Here is a 27,420-nt window from a genome sequence, read left to right as displayed (position 1 = left end):
TCTGACACATTCAATGTTTTAGGGGCTGGATACAGAATAGTGACTAAGAAGAGAGATGCTACCTGCTTTCATGGAGGGCATATTCTAGCAGTGTCAACAAAAACAAGTAAAAAGTAAACCAACACACACATGAAATAATTCAAATTGTGATAAGTCCAAATCAAAAGTTTTGGTTATGGTTGGCATAGGGAGAATAAGAAAAAGGGATGAATTATGGCTGACTCTTATGTTTTTGGCTTGAGTGCCTAGGTAGGCGGTAATGCTATTCACTGAAAAGGAGAAGAAAAGTAAAATGAAGTTCCACTTCAGACACATTTAAGTTTGAAATGCCTGTGTGGATACCAAGAGGAGATAGTTGGATCTTCAAGACTGGTGTGCTTAGAGAAGAGGTGTGGGTTATTGAGATATCAATCAAAGGACCATTAGTATAAAGACGGCATTTGAATCCATGAGAATGGAAGATATTTCTTAGAGAAAGTATAATAAAAAAGAGAGGAAGGCACTAGATCAAACTTGGGTACAAAGGAGTCCGTGAAAGAGACTGAAAAGGGCATTAGGAGATAGGCAGAAAAGCAAAACTATAGTGCCCTGAAAGCCAAGGAAGAAATAGTTTCAAGGAGGAATTAACTGACTGACCAATTCTGTTGACGAGTTCAAGAGACATTTCCTTTGGATCTGGTAACAGGGAGGTTGTCCACATCTTAATGAGAGCAACTTCAGTTGAGTGGCAGAAAAAGGAATGCCCTGAAGAGTTAATAGAGACCTCAACCTAGTTCCCCGAAACATCTTTCCAATTGGAAAAACAAAAAACAAAACACCACGGTTGGATAAAACATTAAAAAAACCACCAAAACTAACAATCTTTTAAAACACATGGCTGTGTTGGCAACAAAATTCTCAAAAGTTTAAAACAAAGAGGTAGCAAGAATCCTGTGAGTTAAGTAGACTCTGAGGCCAGCTTTTACTCCACAGGCATCTATGGAACCCTGGTGACCTCGAGCTTTCATTTTCTTAATCTTAGAGTACACAAGAAATAGAATACAATGTCAAGGCTGGGGAGAAGGGAGCAACTAAGAGGAGATGGTACATGTAGCTGGAAACTAAAGGGTTTTTATCCTCAAGGTAAAGGTGATCCAGAAATAAACTAACTTGCAGAAGGGGGCAACAAGGAAGCCTGTCTTTACTACTTTACTTAACTACGAGACTTTACTTGACTTTACTACAAGATTGAGGGGAGAAATTCTCCATGTATTTGTGAACACAGAATTGTCCTCATGTGGCTTTGCTGCCCAAATTTATGGTCTGAAAATCTTAAGCTGAGAATTTATTCTGAAGTCATCCCAGATAGTAGTGCTCCCAGGCCAGTATTTTTTTTTTCTGGAAGAAAGAACTTTCAAGCCAGGCCTCAAAAAAAAAAATTCCCCCAGATTAAATTCCAAGAAACATGAGCTCATGGAAAAATAAAGTATATTTGTATTTATATACGTACACATTTATATACAAAACAATGCATTGTACGTAAAAGTCAGCAGAATCAGAACTGTAGCTATCACACACAATATAAACTAAGTATAAAAATGTAGAGACTGAAAATTATGAGTCAAGAATGAGCTAATAAAAATGACTATGTGGAACTGGGAAAGAATCAAAGAATTTACATAAAGGAAAAATATAGTAACTAAAACTTAAGGCTTAATGAACAGGTTAAAGAGTAGTTTAGACACAAACAGCAAAAGATTAGTAAACTGGACTTTAGATTTTTAAAAAATTATCACAATTGCAGCAAAGGATACAAAAAGATGGAAAATATAAAGAGGTTAAGGGACATGAGGAGAAAATGTGAACATCTAATATATATCTAATTAAAGTTCCAGAAAAAGAGATACTAATGGAGAAGCAATATTTGAAAAGATAATGGTTGAGAATTTTCCATAGTAGATGCAAGACATTAATCTTTAGAGTTAGGAGCCCAGGGGGGAGGTGGGGCAAGATGGCATCTGAGTAAGTACAGCGTCGTCATCTTTCTTACAAATGACCAGCTGTGTGGTGGGCTGTGTGGTGACGGAGTTCTGGAGTCCTGCGGGAGAGCAGGTGGTATCTGGACATCAATTGGGCGAGACTGCAGAAGAATTGGTATTTGCTCAAGGTAGAACTGTGGGTTTCAGGTTTCTAACACTGAACTTGGAAGCCGTGGGAAGGTGAATCCCTCCCTGCCTAGGGCTAAGAGCCACTGCATTTACTAACAACTGCTGGTTGTGGGGCGGAGTTTCCAAGCCCCGAGTTTCCCAAATGCGTGAATCCCAAGCCTGTGCCCCTTGAACCCCCGTGGCCCACGTTTCACAGACCTACATACCCTGAGTCCACATTCTCCCGGGCCTCTGTTTCCCGAGCCCAGCACCCCTAGAAATCCAGCATTGCCCTGCCCCTCCAGTCACGGACTAACTCCAGGAGTGGGAGAGTTTAGGTGGGAGGTGCAGAGGGGCCCAAGGAGTGCAGGTTCAATTTTCTGGTCCCCCCCTTTTATTGAGTTTGGAGGAGCATATCAGCTGACTTGGGGAGTGCCTAGGAAGAGAGGAGAGGCGAATATGCTGAGAGAACCCAATTTACCTAAATGCTCTTGGATAGGAAACTTGGTTTGGGAGAAGGTAGAGTCAGAAAATTAACTAGCCCCCTTGTAGCACACCTAAGGGAGAAGGACAGTAGAACACGCTTTATAGACTTCCAATAGCATATTTAGGGTTCCTGGTAAGGGGCAAGTGCTCTCTCAAGAAATTAAGAGTCATTATTTACTCAGTTGAGTTGGTTCACCAGGGACCCATTTGCATTTCCTACAGGAGCCCTCACACAGCCATCCTGCTGCCTTGGGAGAGAGGAAAGTGAGGAAGGGAGAAACGGGAAAGGTCAGACTCCTAAACAGTTTATTTAATTGCAAAGAGGATTCTTTGCCTGAGGCCTTGTCTGGTCTTTTTGTTGGTTTGTTTTCTTGTTTTTACTTCCTCTTTATCTCCACCACCGCCCTTTTTTTTTTCTTTTTCTTTTTTCTCCCTACTCTTTTTCTTGCTTTTTTTCCCTTCTCTCTTTCTTTTTCCATTTATTCCCTCTTTTTTCTTTTTTTATATTAGTGCTGCAGGCAACATTTCTTATTTGCTATGCTTCCTCATCCTCAATTTTCTCTTTTCTATTGATCTTGGCAACCAGTGCTATCCCCTTTCCTTTACATCATTCTCTCCTCCATCATTTATTGTTTCTTTTACATTCCACCTCTCTCTGTTTAGCCCCCAATATTTAACTTTTTATCTCTAATACCTCTAATCTGTTTTCCATCATTTATTTGCTCTTTATATTATTGTCCTCTCTTTACTTTTTCCCTCTCTCCTGACCACACTGACCTTTTAATTCACAGAATATTCCTCCCCATATTCGGTTTAATACCTCCACTTTTTTACGGTTATAACTATACACAGCTTACATGAATTCTATATCCATTTTCCTAGATCTCACATGGTTCTTCTGCTAACATTCACTATCAATACTATTATATTTTTCTTTTCTTACTCTTTTTGCTATCTCTGGACCTAATATTTCCTTCAAGGAAACTTAGCTAACAACAAGGAAATACAATAAGAAGAAAAAAGTGACAAAGAGAAGACCTAACACGCAGGCAAAAACAACTAATTAAACCCGAAGACTAGAATAAGAAGATAATCAACAGAATAAAGGCAACAAGATAAAATGATGACCAGACAGCAACAAAAAACTACAGACCATACCAATAATCAGGAAAACATGGTCCATTCCAAAGAACAAATTAAAAACAAGGAAGAGAAGTGGAACATCAAACAAGTAATTAAACATCTCAAAACATGTATCATAGACCAATTCCATGAAGTGAAGGAAGAGATTAAGCATATGAAGAAAACACTTGGAGAGCATACAGAAGAAATTGTGAACACGCACAAAAAGATCACAGATATGATGGGGATCAATAGCACAATCCAAGAAATAAAAAATACACTCTCAGCAAATAACAGCAGATTTGAAGAGGCAGAGGAAAGAATCAGTGATGTGGAAGACAGTACATCTGAAATCAAACAGATAGAACTAATCGATAAAAAGATAGAAAACATCCAGCAGGGATTTAGGTACCTGAATGACAACGCAAAACGCACAAACATACGCATTATATGCATCCCAGAAGGAGAAGAGGAGGGAAAGGGGACAGTAGGGATGTTGGAGGAAATAAGGCTGAAAACTTCCAAACCTATTGAGGGAGATGCATGTACATGTGCAGGAAGCACAAAGCACCCCAAACAGCATAAATCCCAACAGATCTACCACAAGACATATACTTGTCAAATTATCCAATGCACAAGACAAAGAGAAAATACTAAAAGCAGCAAAAGAAAAGAGAACTATCACATATAAGGGAGGCTCCATAAAATTAAGGGCTGATCTCTCATCTGAAACCATGCAGGCAAGAAGGCAATGGTATGACATAATCAAGGTACTAAAAGAAAATAATTTCTAACCAAGAATACTCTATCCAGCAAAGCTAGTATGCAAAAATGATGGAGTTCAAAATATTCACAGATAAACAGAAACTAAAAGAGTATGCCAACAAGAAACCTGTCCTTCAAGAAATACTAAAGGGAGTTCTGCAAAGGAAAGAAAAAAACTGGACAGAATTGGAGGAGAGTGTAAGAACAACTAAAACTACAAAAAGAGAAAAAAAAAAAATCAAACCACATTAAGACAAACACAAATCCAAAGAAAATATGGTTAATATAAGTAATTCTTTGAAAGTAATAACATTAAATGTCAATGGATTAAACTCACCTGTTAAGAGACACAGATTGGAAGACTGGATATAGAAATATAACCCATCTATATGTTGTCTACAAGAAACTCATTTTAGACCCAGGGAATCAAGGAAATTGAAAGTGAATGGCTAGAAAACAATCTTACAGGCAAACAATAACCAAAAAAGGGCAGGTGTAGCTATACTAATATCAGACAAAACAGACTTTAAATGGAAAACTGTTGTGAGAGACAAAGGTGGACACTATATATTAGTGAAAGGGATAATCTTTCAAGAAGAAAGAACAATCATAAACATTTATGCCCCTAACAAGGGTGCCTCCAAATACATGAGGCAAACACTGGAGAAACTAAGTGAAGGAATAGATGCCTCTACAATTATAGTGGGGGACTTTAACACACCACTATCACCATTGGACAGAACATCTCAAAAGAGAATCAATAAAGAAACAAAGACTTTGAACAACGTATTAGAAGATCTGGACCTAATAGACATATACAGAACATTACATCCAAATACAGCAGGATATACATTTTTCTCAAGTGCACATGGATCATTCTCCAAGATAGGCCACATTCTAGGCCACAAAGAAAGTCTCAATGAATTCAGAAAGATCTAAATCATACAAAATAATTTCTCTGACCACACTGGAGTGAAGCTGGAAATCTGCAAGGGCCAGAGGCCCAGATTTGCACCAAGATATGGAAGTTAAACAATACACTCTTAGAAAAACAGTGGGTCGAGGAGGAAATCTCAACAGAAACCAATAACTACCTTGAAACTAATGAAAATAACACAACATATCAAAACTTATGGGATGCAGCAAAAGCTGTACTGAGAGGGAAATTCAAAGCCATAAATTCATACATGAAAAAAGAAGAGCTAAAATTGAAGAACTGCACAATTGGAGGAATTAGTAAAAAAACAACAAACTAACCCCAAAGAAAGAAGAAAGGAATAACAAAGATCAAAGAAAAACTAAATGAAATAGAAAATAGGAAAGCACTCGAAAAAATACAACAAAGAGCTGGTTCTTTGAATAGATGAATAAAATTGACAAACCCTTAGCTAGACTAATAAAGAAAAAAAGAGAGAAGATGCAAATACACGAAATAAGAAATGAGAAGGGTGATATCACCACCAACCCCACTGAAATAAAGACTATCATAAGCGGATACTCTGAAAAACTGTATTCCAACAAGAAAGACAATTTAGAGGAAATGGAGAAATTCCTAGAAACACATAAGTAGCCTACACTGACAAAAGAAGAAATTGATGATCTCAACAAATCAATCACAAGTACAGAGATAGCATCAGTCATTAAAAACCTCCCAACTAAGAAGAGCCCTGGGCCAGATGCCTTCACAGGTGAATTCTACCAAACACTCTGGAAAGAAGTAACACCAATTTTGCATAAACTCTCCCAAAATACTGAAATAGAAGGAACACTGCCTAATTCATTTTATGATGCCAACATTACCCTAATACCAAAGCCAAACAAAGACACCACATGAAAGGAACATTTATAGGCCAATCTCTCTAATGAACCTAGATGCGAACATCCTCAACAAAATACTTGCTAATCGTATTCAAAAACACATTAAACAAATTATACACCATGACCAAGTGGGCTTCATTCCTGGTATGCAAGGATGGTTCAACATAAGAAACTCAATTAATGTAATACACCACATAAACAGGTTGAAGGAAAAAAATCACGTGATCATATCTATAGATGCATAAAAAGCATTTGACAAAACACAGCACCCTTTCCTGATAAAAACCCTGCAAAAGATAGGAATAGAAGGAAACTTTCTGAACATAATAAAGAGTATATACGAAAAACCCACACCTAACTTCGTTTACAATAGTGAAATCCTAAAATCTTTCCCTCTAAGATCAGGAACAAGAGAAGGATGCCCACTACCACCATCCCTTTTATTTAACATTGTGTTAGAAGTACTTGCTCGAGCACTGAGGCAAGACCCCGATATAAAGGAATTCAAATAGGAAGAAGTCAAAATTTCACTATTTACAGATGACATGATCCTATACATAGAAAGCCCTGAGAAGTCTGTAACAAAGCTTCTAGAATTTATAAATGAGTTCAGTAAAGTCGCAGGGTATAAGATCAATGCACAACAATCAGTAGCATTTCTGTACACCGATGATGAGCAATCTGAGGAGGAAATAAAGAAACAAATACCATTTACAATAGTCAATAAAAAAAATCAAATACCTAGGAATAAATTTAACCAAAGATGTAAAAGACTTATACACAGAAAACTACACAAAACTGTTCAAAGAAATCAAAGACGACCTAAACAAATGGAAGAATATTCCCTGTTCATGGATAGGAAGACTAAATATCATTAAGATGTCTATCCTACCAAAACTGATCTACAGATTCAATGCAATCCCAATAAAAATCAACAAAGCATTTTTTAATGAATTAGAAAAACTAACTATGAAATTTATTTGGAAAGGAAAAGGGCCCTGAATAGCTGAAGACACACTGAGAAAAAAAAAAAAAAAGGAAAAAGAAACTAGAGGAATCACACTACCGGACTTCAAAACATACTACAAAGCTACAGTAGTGAAAACAGCATGGTATTGGCACAAGGATAGACGCACTGACCAATGGAACCGAATTGAGAGTTCTGATAAAGATCCTCATATATTCAGTTATCTGATATTCGACAAGGCCACCAAGCCCACTCAACTGGGAGAGAATGGCCTCTTCAACAAATGGTGTCTAGAGAATTGGATATCCATATGCAAAAGAAGGAAAGAGGATTGCCATCTAACACCTTATACAAAAATCATCTCAAGCTGGATCAAAGTCCTAAATATAAGAGCAAAGACCACAGACCTTGGAAAACAATGTAGGGAAGCATCTACAGGACCTTGTAATAGGAAATGGCTTCATGAACTTCACACCCAAAGCATGACCAGCAAAAGAACAAATAGACAAATGGGACTTCCTCAAAATTAAAGCCTTCTGCACCTCAAAGGAATCTGTCATGAAAGTGAAAAGAGAGCCTACCCAATGGGAGAAAATACTTGGTAACCACATCTCTGATAGGAGACTTATATCCTGCATATATAAAGAACTCCCATATCTTGAAAATAAAAAGACAAACAACCCATTTAAAAAATGGGAAAAAGATTTGAACAGACGATTCTCCAAAGAAATACAAATGGCTAAGAAGCACATGAAAAAATGCTCAAAATTACTAGCTATTAGGGAAATGCAAATCAAAACTACAATGAGATACCATCTTACTCCCATAAGACTGGCAGCTATCAAAAAAACAGAAGACGGAAGTGCTGGATAGGACGTGGAGGAATGGGAACACTCATCCACTGCTGGTGGGAATGTAGAAGGATCCAGCCATTCTGGAGGACTGTTTGGTGATTTCTCAAAAAGTTAGCTATAGATTTGCCATATGACCCAGCACTTCCAGTACAGGGTATATACCGAGACAATCTGAAAATAAGAACACAAATTGATATATGCACATCAATGTTCATAGCAGCATTATACACTATAGCCAAAAATTGGAATCAACCCAAATGCCCAACAATGGATGAATGGATAAATAAAATGTGGTATATACATACAATGGAATACTATGCAGCTATAAGAAGGAATACAGTACAAACACATGTGATAACATGGATGAACCTTGAGGACCTTATGTTGGGTGAAGCAAGCCAGACACTGAAGGACAAATACTACATGCCCTCTCTGATATGAAACAAGCAAACCAAGCTGTCTCAGAGAGCTAAAGACTGGAAGATAGGCCTAAAGGAACTGGGGGGGCAGAGGGGAGGTTGTGAGCTGATGCCTACGTGGGTGAAGTCGATGATAAGCTGGAGGTAAGTATTTGTACAAGAGATAAGATGGGGGCATAGGGATATCTTTGGGTGGGGCTTTGTGGGCTTGAGGGGGGCTAGTGTTGGGAGGATGGGTCAGATGATGCAAGGAATTGGGGAGGGCTGGGGGGAACCATTGAATATGGGAGAATGTCAGGTATATGGTTGAAACTATACTGTTGAGAAAACTCTTTAGAAAATATAATAAGGAAGGATCATGTGTTAAGGTGCTTAAGGGGGGGGGCATCTGGTATAGGGGCAAGCTTCTACGGAGTATGTGAGTGCTCATTTTGTCATAGTGTGTTATAACATTGGGTGGAGACTCATATAATGAGTGTGAAAGTGTACCCACATCCTGGTGAGACCTGATGTTCCCAGAGAGGGAATTGTCTCTCTCGAGAGGATCACTGGCTCCCAAATTGTTAGGGCAGTCTAGTATGTCAAGCCCTCAGAATTATTGCAGTGTCTGTAAATCTGGTTCCTCAGGTAGTGAAGATTGAGTGTAATGGTGTGCCCTGAGGAGAGGAGGAGAGAGGTATAGCATGGATAGAAGAAGGGCAACTGGGGGGCAATAGAAGTACTCCACAAGATCATGAAATGATGCACTTGTCAACGTACATCTAAAGTGTATAAAAGTCTACACTAAATGTAAACTATAATGTAAAACATAAGGAAAGTAAAAATTTAGAAATCTGTACAGTCTAAAATGTAAACAATGATGTAAACCAAAATGGAACCATGTTTGATAGCTACGTTTCAAAATTTGTACATCAGTTGCAGCAAATACAACATGAACATGTAAAGAGATCATTGCTGGGGAAAGGGGAAAAAGGTTTGATGTTGGATATCTGGGAGTCCCCTATATTGTGTATGTGAATTACTATGATCTAAAACTGTTTTGAAGACAGTTTTAAAATGTCTTCTAATTAAAAATTAGAAGAAAAAAAAAAAAGAAAGGATGTAGACCCTGAGGAAGAAATGAAAGTGCCTTGGCACTGTACATACAGGGCAACACCTATTATAGTGATGACAGGCAAAACGTTAGAAACAAAGCTTTATAATAGTTTTCATTTTATTAAAACACCAATTTATTTTTACTTTATTTTAGTATTTCTAAATTACTATGTATTCTATTTCTAAACTTTAAACCCATCACTGTATTTCAATTTCCTATCAAATGAATTTGGCAATATATTAGGATTCATTGTTGAAGAAGTTTTGGAACACAGAGAGGTTCAACTATGGCAGGGGAGGAACTCTGGTGTGGGGTGTTATTGATGGGGGCACACGGGTGGGGGGGGAGTTCTCCAGGGCATGTATATAGGGAACATAAATATGTTAGGATATATGTTGGGTATTTTTATAGCAGTTACAATTACAAATGTCAACTGAGGGAGTGCTGAGTTCCCACCCAGGGGAGCTCTGTCACATTCCCCAATGGAACAACAATAATCCCCCAAGTGCAATGGCAAAGATCAACAAGGAAGGATGGTCCAATAATGAGCCCTTGATACTGATGACTATGCTTAGGAGCCTGAGCGCATGAAATATGAACTAGGTCTAGAGCTGTAGGATGCCTAAGAGTTACCTCCTGAGAGCCTCCATGTTGCTCAAATGTGGCCACTCTCTAAGCCAAACTCAGTATGTAAATGTACTACCTTCCCCCCAACGTGGGACATGACTCCTGGGGATGAGCTGGGGCTGAGGGATTACTACCAATCACTAACTAGAGAAGCAACTAGAAAGAGACCTCGAATAAAAGGGTCAACTCAGACCAGCAGAATATCTCAGCCTACATGTTGGATGAAGTGTTAAAAACTGCTCTTTGACCTTGAATAAAAGGGGGAAATGGCAAAGACAAATGAGTTGATATGGCTAAGAGTCTTCCAAAAAGAGTCAGGAGGTCATCAGAGGGGTTGTGCTTATGCACACCTCAGCAGAACCCCAGAAAAAGCCGAAGTAGATACAACCCTAGGTACTGGTTCTCCTGAAGGTTACAGAGATCCACAGGGTATATAGTCATGGCAGATGAATATGGAGTTCTGTGCCATGTCAGAGGGCCCTCATTTGGAATTTGTGCTCCTGAGTGTGACAGAGCCGAACTCAGATGTGACTTTTCTACACATGCCTCTTCTGTCACTTTTACTGAACCGTGGTTGGCACTAGGGATGGTGTATACTCAGGAGACTTGAATCTCTGGATTGCCCATGTGCCAGCTGGGCCCTGAGCCTCAGCAGAGTGGCAACTCCTGCTCTCTGGTTCATTGGTCTTACCCAGGTCAGCTAACAGGGAGGTGAAGATGGTCTACCACCACACCAGGGAATCAAGTGTGCCTACAACTGTAAGCAGAGGAATTGCATCCATCATTCATGTGGAATCTAAGCCCCCTCTTGATCTAGAGGTGGAGGGGACATCACCATCCCAGGGTCCAGAGAATGGAGGAATAAAACATGGACTAGAGTGGACTTACTGATATTCTACTATAAAACTATTGTGACGAGTAATAGAAGAAATTTTAGCATCGAGGTGGAGAAAGTGGCCACAGTAGTTGCTGAGGGCAGGGAGAGGGTAGAAGAGATGTGATGTGGGGGCATTCTTGGGATTTTGAGTTGTCTTTAATGATACTGCAGGGTCAGATGCTGGACTTTATATATCCTGCCATAACCCACTGAATGTACTGGGGGAGAATGAGAACTACAGGGTAAACTATTATCTGTGTAGTGCAGCAGTGCCCCAAAATGTGTTCACCGAGTGCAATGAATGTGCCACAATGAGGGAGGTTGTTGGTGCAGGAAGAGTAGGGTGGGGGAATAGGGGGTGTACAGAAACCTCTTATATTTTTTAGTGTAACTTTTTTTGTGTGATGTATATTTCTTGAAAAAAATACAATTTACAAAAATAATGTGGTGGAGGGTGGGGAGTGGGTTAGATGGGAACCTCTTATGTTTTTTTTTAATTTTTAAAAAATATAACAGTCCTTGTGATCTATTAACTTTAATTAAAAAATATTTTTAGCATAGAAAAAATAAAATAAAAACATTAAAAAAAAAAAACAGATTTAGAAGCCCAATGAATCTGAAGTAGTATTAAGTAAAAAGAATAACTTGGTTAATCACATGAGAGTGAAATTACTAAACATCAAAAAGAAAGAGGGGATTTCAAAAAACAATGGAAGGGAAGTGAATTTGGCTCAACTGACAGAGCATCTACCTACCAGATGGGAGGTCCAGGGTTCAAACCCAGGGCCTCTTGACCCATGTGGTAAGCTGGCCCACGTGCAGTGGTGATGTGTGCAAGGAGTGCCATGCCACACAGGGTGTCCCCCACGTAAGGGAGCCCCAAGCACAAGGAGTGTGCCCGTATGGAGAGCTGCCCTGCACCAAAGAAGTTCAGCCTGCCCAGGAGTGGCACTGCACATGGAGAGCTGACACAGCAAGATGACACACACAAAAAAAAGAGACACAGATTCCCGGTGCTGCTGACAAGAATCCAAGTCAACACAGAAGAACACACAAAGCAAATGGACACAAAGAGCAGAGAATGGGGGGGGGGGGGGAGTGTACACTAAGGAAGGGGAGAGAAATAAATAAAAAATACATCTTAAAAGAAAACAACGACGGAAAAAAGACTTCTTACAAAGGAACAACAGACGACCAGCCTATTTCTCAACAGCAACAATCAAAGCCAGGAAACAGGAGAATGATGTCTTCAATATTCAATATTCAACCTAGAATTTAAAACCCAGTGAAAATATTCTTCAAGGAAGGGGAAATAAAGTAAAGTTCAAGTCATCAAAGACAAAGATTTATCCACCAACAGACTCTTATTAAGGATACTTTATAGGATACACTTCATGGAGAAGAAAAATCCCAATGGAAGGTCTGAGATGCAAAAAGAATGGTACACAGAGATTATGTAAGTCATTAAATATGGGTAAGTCAAACTCAGTATAAAATAATAATGACAGTATCTATTTTACAGGGTAAAAAAGATAGGAGAACTAAGACATAAACCACAATCATGATAAAGAAATAATAAATGAGCTAGGAAGGGGGTGATCACACAAAATACTCTAAGGTATTTATGAACTGCTCAGTAGATATAAGATATGGATGAAATTTATTTTCTTTGGTTAATAAGTTAAAAATTTTAAGGTAACCACAAAAAGAGCACTAGAAAGGAAGAACATGGAGTCTTTCATAAGGTATGGGTGTGATTGAGAGCAGAGAACCATGCCGAAGCTAGAGGGGGATGTGGTATCAAAGGCAGAATTTCCAGAGCTGAGAAATATTAGAGCAGGTTGTATACTAATGGGAATGATCCAATAGAAAGGAAAAGACTGAGGATACCAAAGAAAGAACAGAAAACTTAAGGAGTAAAATGCCTGAAAAGGCAACAGCCTGAGAAGGCAATGAGAGGGGATCTAGGGTCTTTGTAGGAGAAATAATTCCTCCACGGTAATGAGAGGAAATAAAATCTGAACCTTTCCGGGTTTCAGCTGTTGCATGTATAAACTGAGAGGAAGAGACATTTGCTGCACACTTATGATGGTAAACCACCATGTTCAGTGTTTTTATATACACTTGTCATTTCACCCACATAATTAACCTGAAAAGACGATTTTAATATTTTGGGAAACAGCACAGTATATGGTAGACTCTGAGGCTGGACTGTTCAGGTTTTTCCAGTAAGTATGTACATGTACTCGGGCAAGTTACTTAACCTTCATGTACCTCAGTTTCTCATCTATGAGATGGGACTGAAAATATCACCTGATTCAGAGCCGTTGTGGTAATTAGATTCTAAAGTATATACTCAAAGCCTTTCCACTCAGTTTTTACCTCCTCTCTGGAGTATTGCCTGATCCCCATATTCTTTCCTCTGTAGTTAATACATTATACATATTATTCTAATTTCACCAATTGTTTATCATGTAATCTTTTAAAAATTTCTTCCACTATACTGTAAGCTAGGAACCACGTTTTTTCTTCTTCTTTATGTTAAAGGGCAAGGACTAGTTCATTGATATCTCCAAAGCCTAGAACGATGCCAGACACATATGAATGTCAATAAATGATTGTTGAATTAAATTTCTGCTTCTACTAAAGCAATGGACAAGTTTTCTATCTACTAAATTAACTTCTTCCAAATTGTTTAAAAAATCTGAGTGTCTGAACCAAAGGATTCTTTAGATTATGTACTTCTTGCGGTTATAATGTTTTTGGCAAACTGTAGACATTTAAACACAAAACTAAAATATAAGTTCTGGGCCTGAAAAAGCAAAATATTTTATGCTTATGGGGTTTAAAAGAAAGTTATACATGAGATTATATATACTTTATGTACTTTAGATTATTCTCTCCAGGTACAATTAGTCATTTCAATGCATTTCAAATGTCCTAGTCTCTCAAACATCTCTAAGAAACTGGAACATCAATTAAACTTAGGTTCTGGTAATCTGATAAACAGCACTGAAGTCATGAGGTCATTTCTCATTTCACTCAGCATCATTTCAAATCTATTAAAGTCTTCATGATGTTAGTTTATAACTATGGAAAAATATGCAATGGTTGAAAAAATTTAAGAAATTTTAGAACCATAGGAAATATCTGTCATTTGCCATAGATTGTTTTAATCCTTCTTTATAAAATGCCATTTTTATAGCACAGAAAAATTGCTTTTTCAATACACACTCTTTAAAAAGATGAAACAAAATCCTTTACCTTTTGGAAAGTAGATACAGGTGAAACAGCAAACATATTTCCATCTCCAAACACTTCTGCCCAATTCCTTTGAGACACTTTCATTCTGTTTTTAAAATGGTATTCATTATCAGGATTGAAAGCCTAGATTCAAAGAGAACAGAGAAACATTATTACCTATTTCTATAGCAAAACATATTAACATTAAAAAAGAAGACAAAAATAAAGCCCTGGCCTCCTTCAAGAATACCCACAATGCATATTCCTTAGCGAGTGCAGACAAGCAAACAACTAGTGTGGTACTCTCTTGTCCTTCTCAAAGTTTGCCGAGAGGGAAGAAAAGGATGTAAGAGGATGAGAGGTCTCATTCAAAGTACTGTGATGCCAAAGCTCCAGAAATACTAAGATTGCTACAGGCAGAAGTGGGCAATAGAGACAGTAAAGACATAAGTTAGGAGGGAAAAAAACATGAGTGACCTTTCTTCATGCAGATGCTATTAGCTGCCAAGAGAAAAAGGTTAAAAGCCAAATTGAATGAACATCCTATGTGACAGAATAGATGATGTGACTAGTAAGGGAGAAATAAAGGAAAGTTACTTGCTCATTCTACAAGCTGAAAAGCTATTAAAATTAGAAACTGAAAACACAGATCAGATGTTCCGCTTTCAAAATAAAAAGCAAGAATTCTAAGAGCGAAATTAATATCTTTAATGATAAAATAAATCATTATCACTCATTATTAATTATAAGTCAGAGGATGGCAGGTATTTTAAACAACATCAAAACACAAAGTACTTCATTCTGGAGATACTGTACCATTGTAAGCACACCCAGGAGGCCAATGGGAATTGGATCTTGTTTTATTCTCTCTGCAACTAGTTCTATCAATAGCATCAACATGTTGTAGATTCCTTCATGAATTTCAGTACCCCACTTATGAACAGCACTTGATGTCAGGAGCTACAAAAACATAAAGGACAATCTAGAGTATAACTTGAAAAGAATATACATCCATAGTTTATCTGTTCATAACACTTATTTTTATGCAGATGACTTGCTTTAAAAGACTGATAGTTGTAGTCTATTTGCTCATTTATTTCATAGTCAACCCAGAGTTTTATTTTGTTTTGAATTTTAATTTCCTTACATTAAAGAAAAACAAATTTTCTTGTTTAAATGAAAATGTTTATTTGCTCCTCTACTTTTCATACTTACTAGGGGAGGTCAAGTGGTGTAGACCAATCAAAACACTGAGATAATTCCTGGTACTATGGTTTTCTAGTTGCATGGCCTTGGATAAACTTACCTTAGTTCTCAGAGGCTCAGTTCTCTCATCTCTAAAGAGGCATAATTCCTACCCACTTCATACAGATGTTATGAGGATCAAAAGATATGAAAACATTTTATAAACAGAAAGACATTATTATCATAACCTGATGCCTATCATTATTAATCAATATTTCTGGATTCTAAGAAACAAATGCTATATTTTATCAATTTCAAAACACATTTTCTTTTCACCTTTTTTTCACATCTCAGAGAAAGGATTGCATTTTCCCATAAAGCTATCTGTTGGCCAGATGGCAGCAGGACTCAATATGAAAAAGTTTTAGAAACACCTTTACCAATTTATTTCCCTTATATTTTCCTTTTTGGTATATACAAAGGTAACATTCAGTTCTAATGTTACCTAAAATCTAAAATGACTAAAAGCTACAATAGCTCCTTTTAAGTGATAAGAAACTGTAACACAGTTTACTTAGCAAATATTTTTCTCTAACATAAATATAAAATACAAAATAATAATGCATCTTGGGGAGCAGATATAGCTCAGAGTTTGAGCACCTGCTTCCCATGTATGAGGTCCTTCCCAGGTTCAATCCCTGATACCTCGTAAAAAAAAAAAAAAAGAAAAAAAAAGCATCTTTAGATCAACGGCATCTTATATGCATTAAAAAGGAGGGAAAGGCACATAGATGAATCTAAAATCACCATCAATGGATGGCCCTCAATCTTTAGTCTTCTAGTCTTTAGGGAAGTGAAATTCCAGAATAACAGCCAAAACACAGAATGGGGAAGAATCAAAGAATTTCATTTAATAAAATAATGACAAATTGGTATGGTGGTTTAAAGTTTTTGGTAACATTTCCTTTCAGAGGGAAAAAATGTGCAATAAAAACTTCATCTTGGCTACACTGAGGCTCCAAAAGAGACCAAACATGTATGGCTGCAGAGAGAAAACTCAATTCCAAATTTTCTAAATACTAATTAGCTGCACTATTTGCTCAAATGGGTAAAATCCATAAGACTGATTTTATATATATCAAGGAGTTCCTATTTTTAAATAATTTTTTTGTCTGACTATATAATCCTCCTATACTTAAAAAAAATTCAATAGTAACACAAAATAAAGCAGGAGATGAACATTTAAGAAGCTTTGTGTGTTGACAGGAAGAAATCGTGTGGATTAAGTCCTACTCCCTCTGCTTCCACCTCATTTGTTAGTTTTTCCTCTGAAAATGGAGTTTTGTCTACCTCCTAGAAGAGGTGGGGAAAGACAGGCAGCGCCTTTGGGGAAGATGTTCACAAGGTTTAAACAAAACCATGCATAATGGCTAAACCTACATTTTTTTCTCTGCTTGAATACATCAATAAAGAACCTAGGCAGGCCAAAAGGCAAAAGGTGAAGGAAGTGGAAGTGACAGCAAAGCTCCTATTGCATAGGAACCTCATTCTTGCAATCACTTGCTACTTCTAAAAAACTGTGAGGGAGCTTAAGAAAAGCCTAGGGGGCAGAGGGTAAACCGAGGGTCATTAAATGACATAACATAGCTAAAGTAAGCAACAGCAATTATTTCAGATACTACTGAGTTTTCTGGTGGCCAAGCCTAAAAAGGACACAAAATTCTATAGTTTTTCTCATCTAATAAAAGGAAGTATGCCTAATTGATGGTGGATCTTTGTAATTGCTCTAAACTATGAAAATTTAACATACAGGCAGACTTCGTTTTTACTGTGCTTAAAAGCATCAAAAGACCGGCTGACTCTCTTGTTGGCGGACAATGCAGCTGGTGCCTTTAAGTTAAAATCAATGTTCATTTACCATTCCCCAAATCCTAGGGATCTTAAAAATTATGCTAAATATACTCTGCCTGTGCTCTATAAATAGAACAAAGCCAGGATGACAGCACATTTGCTTTCAACATGGTTTACTAGATGTTTTAAGTCTGAGTTGAGACCTACTACTCAGAAAAGGAGATTCCTTTTAAAATATGACTGCTCATTGACAATGCACAAGGGCTCTGGAGATGTACAAGGTTAATGTTGTTTTCATGCCTGCTAACACAATATCCAATTCTGCAGCCCATGGATCAAAGAGTTATTTCAATTTTTAAGTCTTATTATTTAAGAAATACATTTCATAATGCTACAGGTGCCTTAGATATTTAAGAAATACATTTCATAGGGCTACAGGTGCCTTACTGTTATCTCTGATGGATCTAAGCAAAGTAAACTGAAAACCTGAAAAGCAATGTGGTGGAAATAGCAAGAGAGCTAGAATTTGAAATGGAGCCTAAAGATGTGCCTGAATTGCTGTAATCTCATAATAAAACTTGAACAGAGGAGTAGCTTCTTAGGGATGAGCAAAGAAAGTGGTTTCTTGAGATGGAACCTACTAGAAGATGCTGTGAACACTGTTGAAATGAAAACAAAGAATTTAGAAAATTACATAAACTTAGTTGATAAAGCAGGGTTTGAGAGGATTAACTCCAATTCTGAAAAAAGTCCAATTGTGGGTAAAATGCTATAAAAAAGCATCATATACCACTGAGAAGTCTTTTGTGAAAGGAAGAGCTGATGTGGCAAACTTCATTACCTCCATTTAAGAAATTGCCACAGCTGCTATAGCTACCCCAAACTTCAGCACCCACTACCTTGATCAGTCAGCAGTTATCAACACTGAGGCAAGACATTCCACCAGTAAAAATATTTTTTAGCAATAAAACATTTTAAAATTAAGGTATGCATTGCAACGACAGACATAGGCCATTTTTTATCTTCCCATAACATGCACAATTGTGTGGGAAAGAGTGCAAACTACAATGTCAACTATGGCCCATTCTCAGTGGCAAAGCCCCAGGATGTGTTTATCAATTACAACGAATGTGCAACACTAATGAAAGACGTTTATGTGGGAGGGTGTGGGAGATGTGGGGAGTGGGGCATATGGGAATCCCTATATTTCTGGTATAACATTTATGTAATCTAAGTACCTTTTAAAAAATAGAAAGAATATTATTTTTTAATAAATTAAGGTATGCACATTGTTTTGTTTTTTAAATATAATGCTATTGCACACTGAATAGACTACCAAACTGTATAAACGTAAGTTTTATATGCATTTGGAAACTAAAAAAATTCATGTGACTTATTTATTGTGATATCCGCTTTTATTGCAGTGGTCTGGAACCAAACCTGGACTATCTCCAAGGTATACCTATACACGGCTTTACATAAAAAATGTTAAAAAACACATTGCAAGGTGCTTGCATGCTTGTAGTTTTACAGAAAAAAACACAAACAAGGTTTCTTTATGTGACCTTTTATTGTACAAACTGTTACTAGTAGCTGAGGGCATTATATTAAATAGTTCTTTGAAGCACTTTTGTGAAGAGTTATAGCGCAAAAAGGCACCTCTCTGGTGAACTTTCCTGATAAAGGGTTTTCTGGATCTGGAGAAGATTAGCATAAAGTGTCTTTTCTTAGACTAATAAGTTATATTCTATGACTCTGAATAAACATTTTCTTTCTCTATAGTTATATGTGCACTATAAATCGTGCCACATGTTACGTTACAAACATTTTGCTATTTTAAAAAAGCTACACAGGGAGCAGAGCAGGTGTAGTTCAGTGGTTGAGTGCTTGTTTCACAGGCAGGAGGTCCTGGGTTCAATCCCTGGTACTAAAAATTTTTTAAAATTAAAAATTAAATAAAAAGCTACAATTCTTAAACATTTAAAACAATTTAAAATCACAAAATTGTTAGATGAATTCATCAAAATGAAGATAAATCTTGATTCCATATAATTGCTCCCAAAAGTGATAATTAGAAAATGTTTTCCCCAAATTTTCAAAAATAAGTAATTTTATTTTTTTAAGCCTAGAATCAAGGGTGAGTCTATCCACTAAAACGCAGATGAGAATAACCATTTGCACATGAACAGTTTGTTTTACTGGGTTTTAAGTAAACACAAAACTTTATCCATCTACAGTTCTAATGACTTACTTGCATACAGGACAAAAACAGATGTAAAGCCCAGATATGCAAGACAGCAGGAGATTATTCATTCAACAAAGATTTACCAAGGAGCTCTCTCTATGAGCTAGGCACTTGGTTGTACACTGAGAAAATAATAGCGTCTATGACAAAGTCCCTGCTTTAGTAAGAATTCAAGATTTATGTACTGAAAAGTGCATTATGCTGAGTCAGAATGCTTGTAGAAACTTGGTTATTGCCATCTCCTATTCACACTGCTAAGAAAACTTGCTTTATAAGAGATGTTACTAGAACAGGGAAACACTACCTCTGATAGAGATGCTGCCATATAGATGCCATTTTGCTAGTAGGAGACCTGATCCAGTCAAATTTTCAGTAGCTTAAAATGCCTGTTTCTGTCTTGGTAAACCAATAAGTATAAAATGGCTTATTTATGTGGAGCAGTGGTAGCTCAGTGGTTGAGTGCCTGCTTTGCATGTATGAAGACCCAGGTTCAATCCCCAGTACCTTTTTTTTTTCTGTTTACTTTTAAATTTTTATTGCATATTATATGCATATAGAAAAGTACATATATCATAAGTGTAAGTGAATTTTCATGTACTGAAACCCAGTACCTCTTAAAAGAAAAAGAGTTTTATTTTTGGTAAATAAATATTTTCTAAGAGCCACAATCCTTAGTTTACTAAAATGAATAATTTCTTAGTATAATTATCTTAACCTAATTAAATAACAGGAAGTAAAAGTTACATTAACCAAAGACACATGCAAACAACTGAATATAAAAGAAATCATTTATAAGCCCCAAGTTCAAGTTACTTATTTCTTATACGATTCCTCATCGAACAAGATTCATAAACTGATCTCATACATAAAAATCAGAAATAAAAAAACCTACCTTCACCACCACCAAAAATATCAGAGTATATTTTCTTACCTTTTTAAATGCTTCAGGCATACACCTATCCATAAATCTTTTACAATTCTCATCAGATTCAGAAAGACCTTAGTAAAATAAATGAAACAATATACCTTATTTAGATTTTAAGTTGTTTGTAGAAATCATGTATCACTTCAAATTCATACACTTGAAAGTATTTATCATAGAAACCTTGATTCTTAAGGGATTATTAAAAGCAGAATATATTACTTTCTGATGAAGGAACAGGTTGAAAAATAACTCAGCATTAGACTACATAAATATTAATTAGTCCTGAAATGTCTGAACTGATGTTTCCATATCAGAATATATTCAATGATCTGATTAGTTAATAAAACACCAATAGCAGCTACTTGCTAGCCATTGTTGTTTTCCTAAATAGCTCTACAAAATACAGATATACTCAACAAATGCCAAAATTACCCTTCTTGGAACACTGATGAATTCTGTGTAATAATATACAAAGAATTGACCCTGGCACATAATAAGGGATAAATAAATCCCTGCAAAGTAAATGAATGAATTCACTGTAAAATCATTCTTTGGAAGGAAGACATTTTTAAAAAACTCAATAATATATTCTGCTTATCATTGAGAATACTACTGAACACATTTTTTAAGAAATTCAGATCCACTGCATAGCACAGTATCTAGACGTTAGGAGGCATTAATAAATGCTGCTGCTGAGAAGCCAGTATTATATACAACCATAAAAGCATGTTGTCTGTGGTTAAACTGAAATCTTAGTAAAAATACTTCCTTTTGATGTGCCTCATATTTAATCATGGTGGTAAACTCTGCACACCTTCAATAAGAAAAAAAAATTACATAAAGTGGACCAATTTATCTTATAATAGAATTCAATATGAAAAATAAATTTTCTTTTTTATAGTTTTGATAGATGTTTCCTTATATTGACACTCATACTCTCAACCTAGTGATATTTTCCCTCTACTAGTTTAATATTTATAAAGTACTTAGGAAAGTGCCAGGCACTTAATAAGCACTAAAATGTTAAATAAATATTATTTTCTTTCTGTAAAAAAAAAAATACTAAGCTGCTGAATTAAGCCTTAATTTAAAGTGCTACAAGTTTCTGTGGAAAAAGTACATGTCAATTTCTAAAGTGCTTTTCAGTTATAATTTAAAGAGTTTTATATTCTAATAGAGCTGGAAGAAAAAAGAAGATTTAGTTCAAAGCTTTTATTCCACAAGGGATAAACAAAGAGATTAAGTGATCTGTCCAGGATTACATAGATAGGGAATGACAAGAACTAAGATTAAACTCAGGCCTCCTAACAAAAAAATTTTTAATGTGCTCTGAGGTCTGAAAACTTACCAAGTCTTGCTAGGTAGGTAGAAGCCAACAGGCATTTGCCTAGTGATTCTTCTCGCTTGTAAGGAATGGACCAATGATCAGTCAAAACACGGCTTTCCAATTCATACAAATTTGTGGTAGGGAATTCAATTCCTTCCCCTGAGCAGTTTCCATTTTCATCATTCTTCTGACAAAAAGGGATTAAGATAAAAAGCAAATAAACTAATTGGTGATTATTTTAAAATTTAACAGAGGGCAAATACAATCAATGTTAACTATTAATACCAACAACCTGGATTCACTTCTTATCATATCTTTCACCAAGACTATCTCAAAGCTCAATTATTCTGGCATCCTACTTCCTCTCTTAGAAGGTGACCTCATTCCTTTCTTCAAAATTAACTCTCGATTTCTCATTAAAAATATCAAAACTACCTTTACCAGCAGCTTTCCTATCATCCTCCCCTCTTTTTTTCACTGAGGTAATAAATTTTTCCACAGGGTTTTCTAATCTGTTATCTCCATCTCCTTACCACTCACTCACTCCTCACACAACACCAATCTGGATTCCACAGTCCCTATTCTCCCAAAGTGCCTGCTGTTAAAGGTGGCCAAAGAACTGACTTTCTCAGTCCTTATTTTACTTCTCAGGAGTACTTACCTTCTGCCCACTCTTTCTGAAATGCTATCTTGACTCTTCCCTTACCTCCCAGGACAGCAGACTTCTCTGTTCTCCTCCCACGGGTCTGACATTCCTATCCTGTCTTCTCTTCTGGCCCACCCTGCTCTTCCAGGCCATCGAATAGGAGTGCCTCAAACCCCAGTGCCAGGCCCTCTTCTCTTCCCACTTCAGACTATCTCCTTGGATAATCTCATCCACACCCCAAATCTCAATTACCTTCTATCTGCAGATAACTCCTCAATATCTATCCCTGGTGTAGACACCTCCTCTGAGCTTTACACACACATATGCAACTGCCTACTGGTCATCTTCTCTTGACCATCTCAAAGTATTCTCAAATTCAATGCATGCTCCAACCCAAATTATGGTACCCTCCCCCCTCCACACACCCTGGGTTCTCCATCCCAGTGAAAGGCACCACATTCACCTAGCAGCAGGAGCCAGAAACCAGGGAATCCTTCTTAAAGCTTGCTCTCCCTTTCCCATCCCCAAGATCTGTTGATTCGACCTCCTAAATCTCTCCCAAATTCCTCTATTATTATCCATCTCCACAACTACTTCATAACCCAAGCTACCATCGTTTGTTCTAGATTATTTCAATAGCTTCCTAAATGGTCTCTCCAACTGTATATATATATTTGTTCTTCACATCCCCAGTCTTCTAGCTAAGGCCCTAGTTACCATGGAACAGAAATAAACCATCTCATCTGTGTCTCACTGAACCCCTTCTCCCCAGAATATATAAGCATAATATGGTTACTTTATACAGTATTCCTGTACTCACAATTTCACTTTTTTTCACCTACTTAACTCCTACACATCCTTAAATCTTTCAGGAATGTCTTTCCAGAACTTCTAAACTAGGTCAAATTCCTCAAATTGTTATATACTCTTAATATCCTGAACCTCTTCTTCACAGCACTATTCACAGATGTGATTTGCGATTTATTTAATGTTTGTCTCCCACCATCTATGAAGGTGTGGCCCTGTCTGTTTTTCACTTCTGTATCCCCAGCACCTGGTGCCTAACACAAAACAGGTATATTTAACAAATATTGTTAAATGAAAAAATAATTCAAGGAAACAAAGTTTCAACTATCAATGGGATAATTTCCAGACTTTCCATTAGTTATCACCCTGTTAAAAAGGACTCACCCCGCCTCCCCCAAAAAAACTCCCTAAAAAAAATCAACTGTAATCTCATTTAAGGATAAGACCATACACATTGGAAGCAGTAGTGACAAAAGCACACGGAAGAAAACTCGTTTCAATTCCAAATTAATGACAACTAAAAGAATTAAACTCTATTTTTTTTCAGGTTTCTCATGAAATTGGGATGAAATGATGAAATTAGGATAAAAAAACCGAGGTGATTAAAACCTAAAACTAGAGTAGAAGACGATATGAATTGTGAGGTGAGGGAGAAATGATGGAATAAGTATGTTTACAGCCGTAATCTTTGGGGGAAATTTGAGTGTTTGATGCACAACAATTCAGAAATTCATTTAATTCTTGAGCACTGTATATAAAACAATCATGCTTAAAGGATCTCAAGATGATCTAAAGAGTAAAGAATTTAAGATTATGTAATTTTAAAAAATAAATAAATAATTAATTAAAAAAAAAAGAATTTAAGATTGTCTCAAAATTGGATAGTTGCTAAATGCTTAAATTTAGCAAGTTAAGATTCAAAGAATCAAAGTATATAAAACCCAAAAATTCAGTTAGCGGATTCTGAAGTGGCTATATGTCATTTACTACGGGATACCTATCAGTAATTTTATAAATCAAAGAATATATGAAACCATCAAATGTACCAAGCAGCTATTAAAACTGAAAGCTTCTTTGGGGGAGAAAAATTATCTATACCATCATCAGTGATGAGACAAATAAATAGCATGTATCTCCTAAAGTGACACACTGTGAAGGACACAATACCATTTCTATAGTATTACTGCCCAAAATATATAACCTGAATCTAATCACGAGGAAACCTAAACTAAGGATCAGTCCACAAAACAACAAACCTATATTTTTCAAAAATGTCTAAATTCCAGAAGACTGACAGGGACTAGAGAGAGATGGCAGTTCAATGCCATATGGAAGTCTGGATTGGATATTGAAACAGGAATTTTTTGTTATTTTATTTTTTGCTTCAAAGGATTTTAATAATGGAGCAATGTTAACTTCCTGATTTTGATAACTATACTGTGGTTATGTAAGACAATATTCTCATTTTCAGAATACAGTGACATATTGAAGGGTAATGGGACATCATGTCTAAAACTTACTCTCAAACAGTTCAGGAACAACAAGAAAAAGTATATACAGACACACCCATATTTATGTATATGTAAATACATACCAATACAGAGAGAGAGAGAATAAAGCAAAGGTGAAAGAATGTTACCATTTGGAGAACCTGACTAAAGGTGATATAAAAATTCTTTGTAATAGAAAGAAATTTGGGCAATTTGCAACTTTTCTGTAAATCTGAAATTATTTCAAAATTATATTAAAATAAAAAGCACCATTTATCCCACCACTGAAAAAAAATGACAGACATTTTTATATTTTTCCAGTAAAAGCTTTTTCTTTAAAGAAGCTTTCATTTTCGTAAAAACTTACCAATATGCATTTAACTCCACTCATGCCACCTTCATGCCCCTCACCATTCTCTCTCATAAAAAGGCAATATTAGGAAAGTGGCTGTGGCTCAATCAGTTGGGCTCCCGTCTACCACATGGGAGGCCCTAGGTTCTCATCCTGGGGCCTCCTTGTGAAGGCAGGCTCCCCCGCATACCACGGAAGGCTGTCGGCCTGCAAGCGCCACCCGGCCCACAAGCGCCATGGAGTGCCGCCAGTTGGCAAGCGCCATGGAGTGCTGACTCAGCAAGCTGACCCAACAAAAAGGGAGACAAGTAAAAACACAGAAGAATGCACCGTGAACGGACACAGAGAGCAGACAACAAGCAAGCTGCAAGGGGGAGGGGGAAATAAATAAAAATACAGACACACAGAAGAACGCACAGCGAATGGACACAGAGAGCAGACAGCAAGCAAGTTGCAAGGAAGGGGGAATTTAAAAAAAGGCAATATTAATGTAGTATGTAGTAATTCTTCTCGTATCTGATATAAAAGATGGCTGCATAAAGCAATAATGATAAAATTATGTTAATGGGCTTATAATTTATAAAGATGTAATTTGTTTGACAACAATAGCACAATGGTGGGGGGAGGGAATAAAGCTATACTGGAACAAAGTTTTTGTACACTACTGAAATTCAAATAGTATTAATCCAAACTAGATCATTATAAATTAAGATGTGAATTGTAATCCCCCAGGCAAGCATTAAGAAAATATAAACACACATACATGTGTGTGTATGTGTGTGTGTGTGTGTGAAGAAAGAACAAGGGAATTAAAATGTTAAACTAGAAAAAATATCTATGTAATACAAAAGATGCTAGTAATGGAGGGTTAGAGGAATGAAAACACATAAGACATATATAGAACACCAAGAACAAAGACAGCAGATGTGAATCCTGCCTTATCAGTAATTATACTAAATGTAAATGGACTAAACACTTCAATCTAAAAGCAGAGACTAAGAATGGATGAAAGAACATGATTCAATGATACGCTGTCTACAACAGACACACTTTGGATTCAAAGACACAAATGGTTGAAATAAAAGGACTGAAAAATATATATCATGCAAACTTAAGGGATCTGGAGTAGATAAATTACTATCAGACAGAACACACATTAAGAAATATATTACTAGAGAAAAAAAGAAACATTTCATAATAAGATCAATAGAGCAGAAAGATAAAAAGGAATGGAAAAAGTTATACCATGCAAACAGTAACCAAAAGAGACCTGGAGTGACTAATATCACTACATATCCAGAAAAAGATACACTAATATCACACACACAAGATAGACTTTACAACATAAACTGTTACTAGAGACAAAAAAAAATAAAGGATTATTTTATAATAATAAGAGGGTCAATCCATCAGAAGGACCTAATAATATGCACCTAAAACAGAGATGCAAATTACATGAAACAAAAATTGAAAGAATTGAAGAGAGAAACACACAACTCAACAATAATAGTTAAGACTTCAATACATCACTTTCAATTATAGAAGACTTAGGCAGAAGATGACCAAGGGAACAGAGGACTTAAACAACACTGTAAACCAACTAGAACTAACTGAATTCTATAGACCACTCTACACAACAACAAAGAATACATTTTTTTTTAAGTACACATGTCACATAATCTAGGATAGACTATATTTTAGGTCATAAAACAAGACTCAATAAATTTGAAAGGAATGAAATCATACAAAGTATCTTCACTGATCACCACAGAATGAAACTAGAAATAACAGAAAGAAATTTGAGGAATTAAAAAATGTGTGGAAATTAAACAACACACTTCTAAATATCAATGGGTCAAACAAGAAATAATAAGGGAAATTAAAGCTTATGGGATATAGCCAAAGCAGTGCTTAGAGGGAAATTTATAGCTGCAAATGCCTATATAGAAAAAAGAAGAAATATTTCAAATCAATAATCTAACCTCCCACCTTAGGAAACTAGGAAAAGAAAAGAAAACCAAACTCAAAGCAAATGAAAGGAAAGAAAAGGGAGTAGAATGGAAATTAATGAGAGAATTAAAAAACAATAAAGAAAATCAATGAAACCAAAAGTTGGTTGTTTGGAAAAATCAACAAAATTGATAAATCTTTAGCAGACTGACTAAGAAAGACAGAAGACTCAAATTACTAAA

General features: G+C 36.4%; 1 protein-coding gene across 1 annotated transcript in view; it reads right to left on the bottom strand.

Annotated features, from left to right (window-relative positions):
* USP24 (ubiquitin specific peptidase 24) overlaps positions 1–27,420 on the bottom strand; it is a 149,374-nt gene that overhangs the window by 102,301 nt on the left and 19,653 nt on the right. The window contains exons 2-5 of the mRNA XM_058303514.1: positions 21,955–22,120; positions 20,613–20,680; positions 15,217–15,360; positions 14,422–14,544 (exon numbers count right to left, since the gene is read on the bottom strand). Of these exons, the coding sequence (XP_058159497.1) occupies positions 14,422–14,544; positions 15,217–15,360; positions 20,613–20,680; positions 21,955–22,120 (501 nt within the window). The remainder of the gene's footprint in view (positions 1–14,421; positions 14,545–15,216; positions 15,361–20,612; positions 20,681–21,954; positions 22,121–27,420) is intronic.

The sequence above is a fragment of the Dasypus novemcinctus genome, chromosome 9, assembly GCF_030445035.2.
Source record: "Dasypus novemcinctus isolate mDasNov1 chromosome 9, mDasNov1.1.hap2, whole genome shotgun sequence".
Lineage (NCBI taxonomy): Eukaryota > Metazoa > Chordata > Mammalia > Cingulata > Dasypodidae > Dasypus > Dasypus novemcinctus.
The sequence above is the reverse complement of the archived record's forward strand: the minus strand, read 5'-3'. Positions and strand labels throughout refer to the sequence as shown.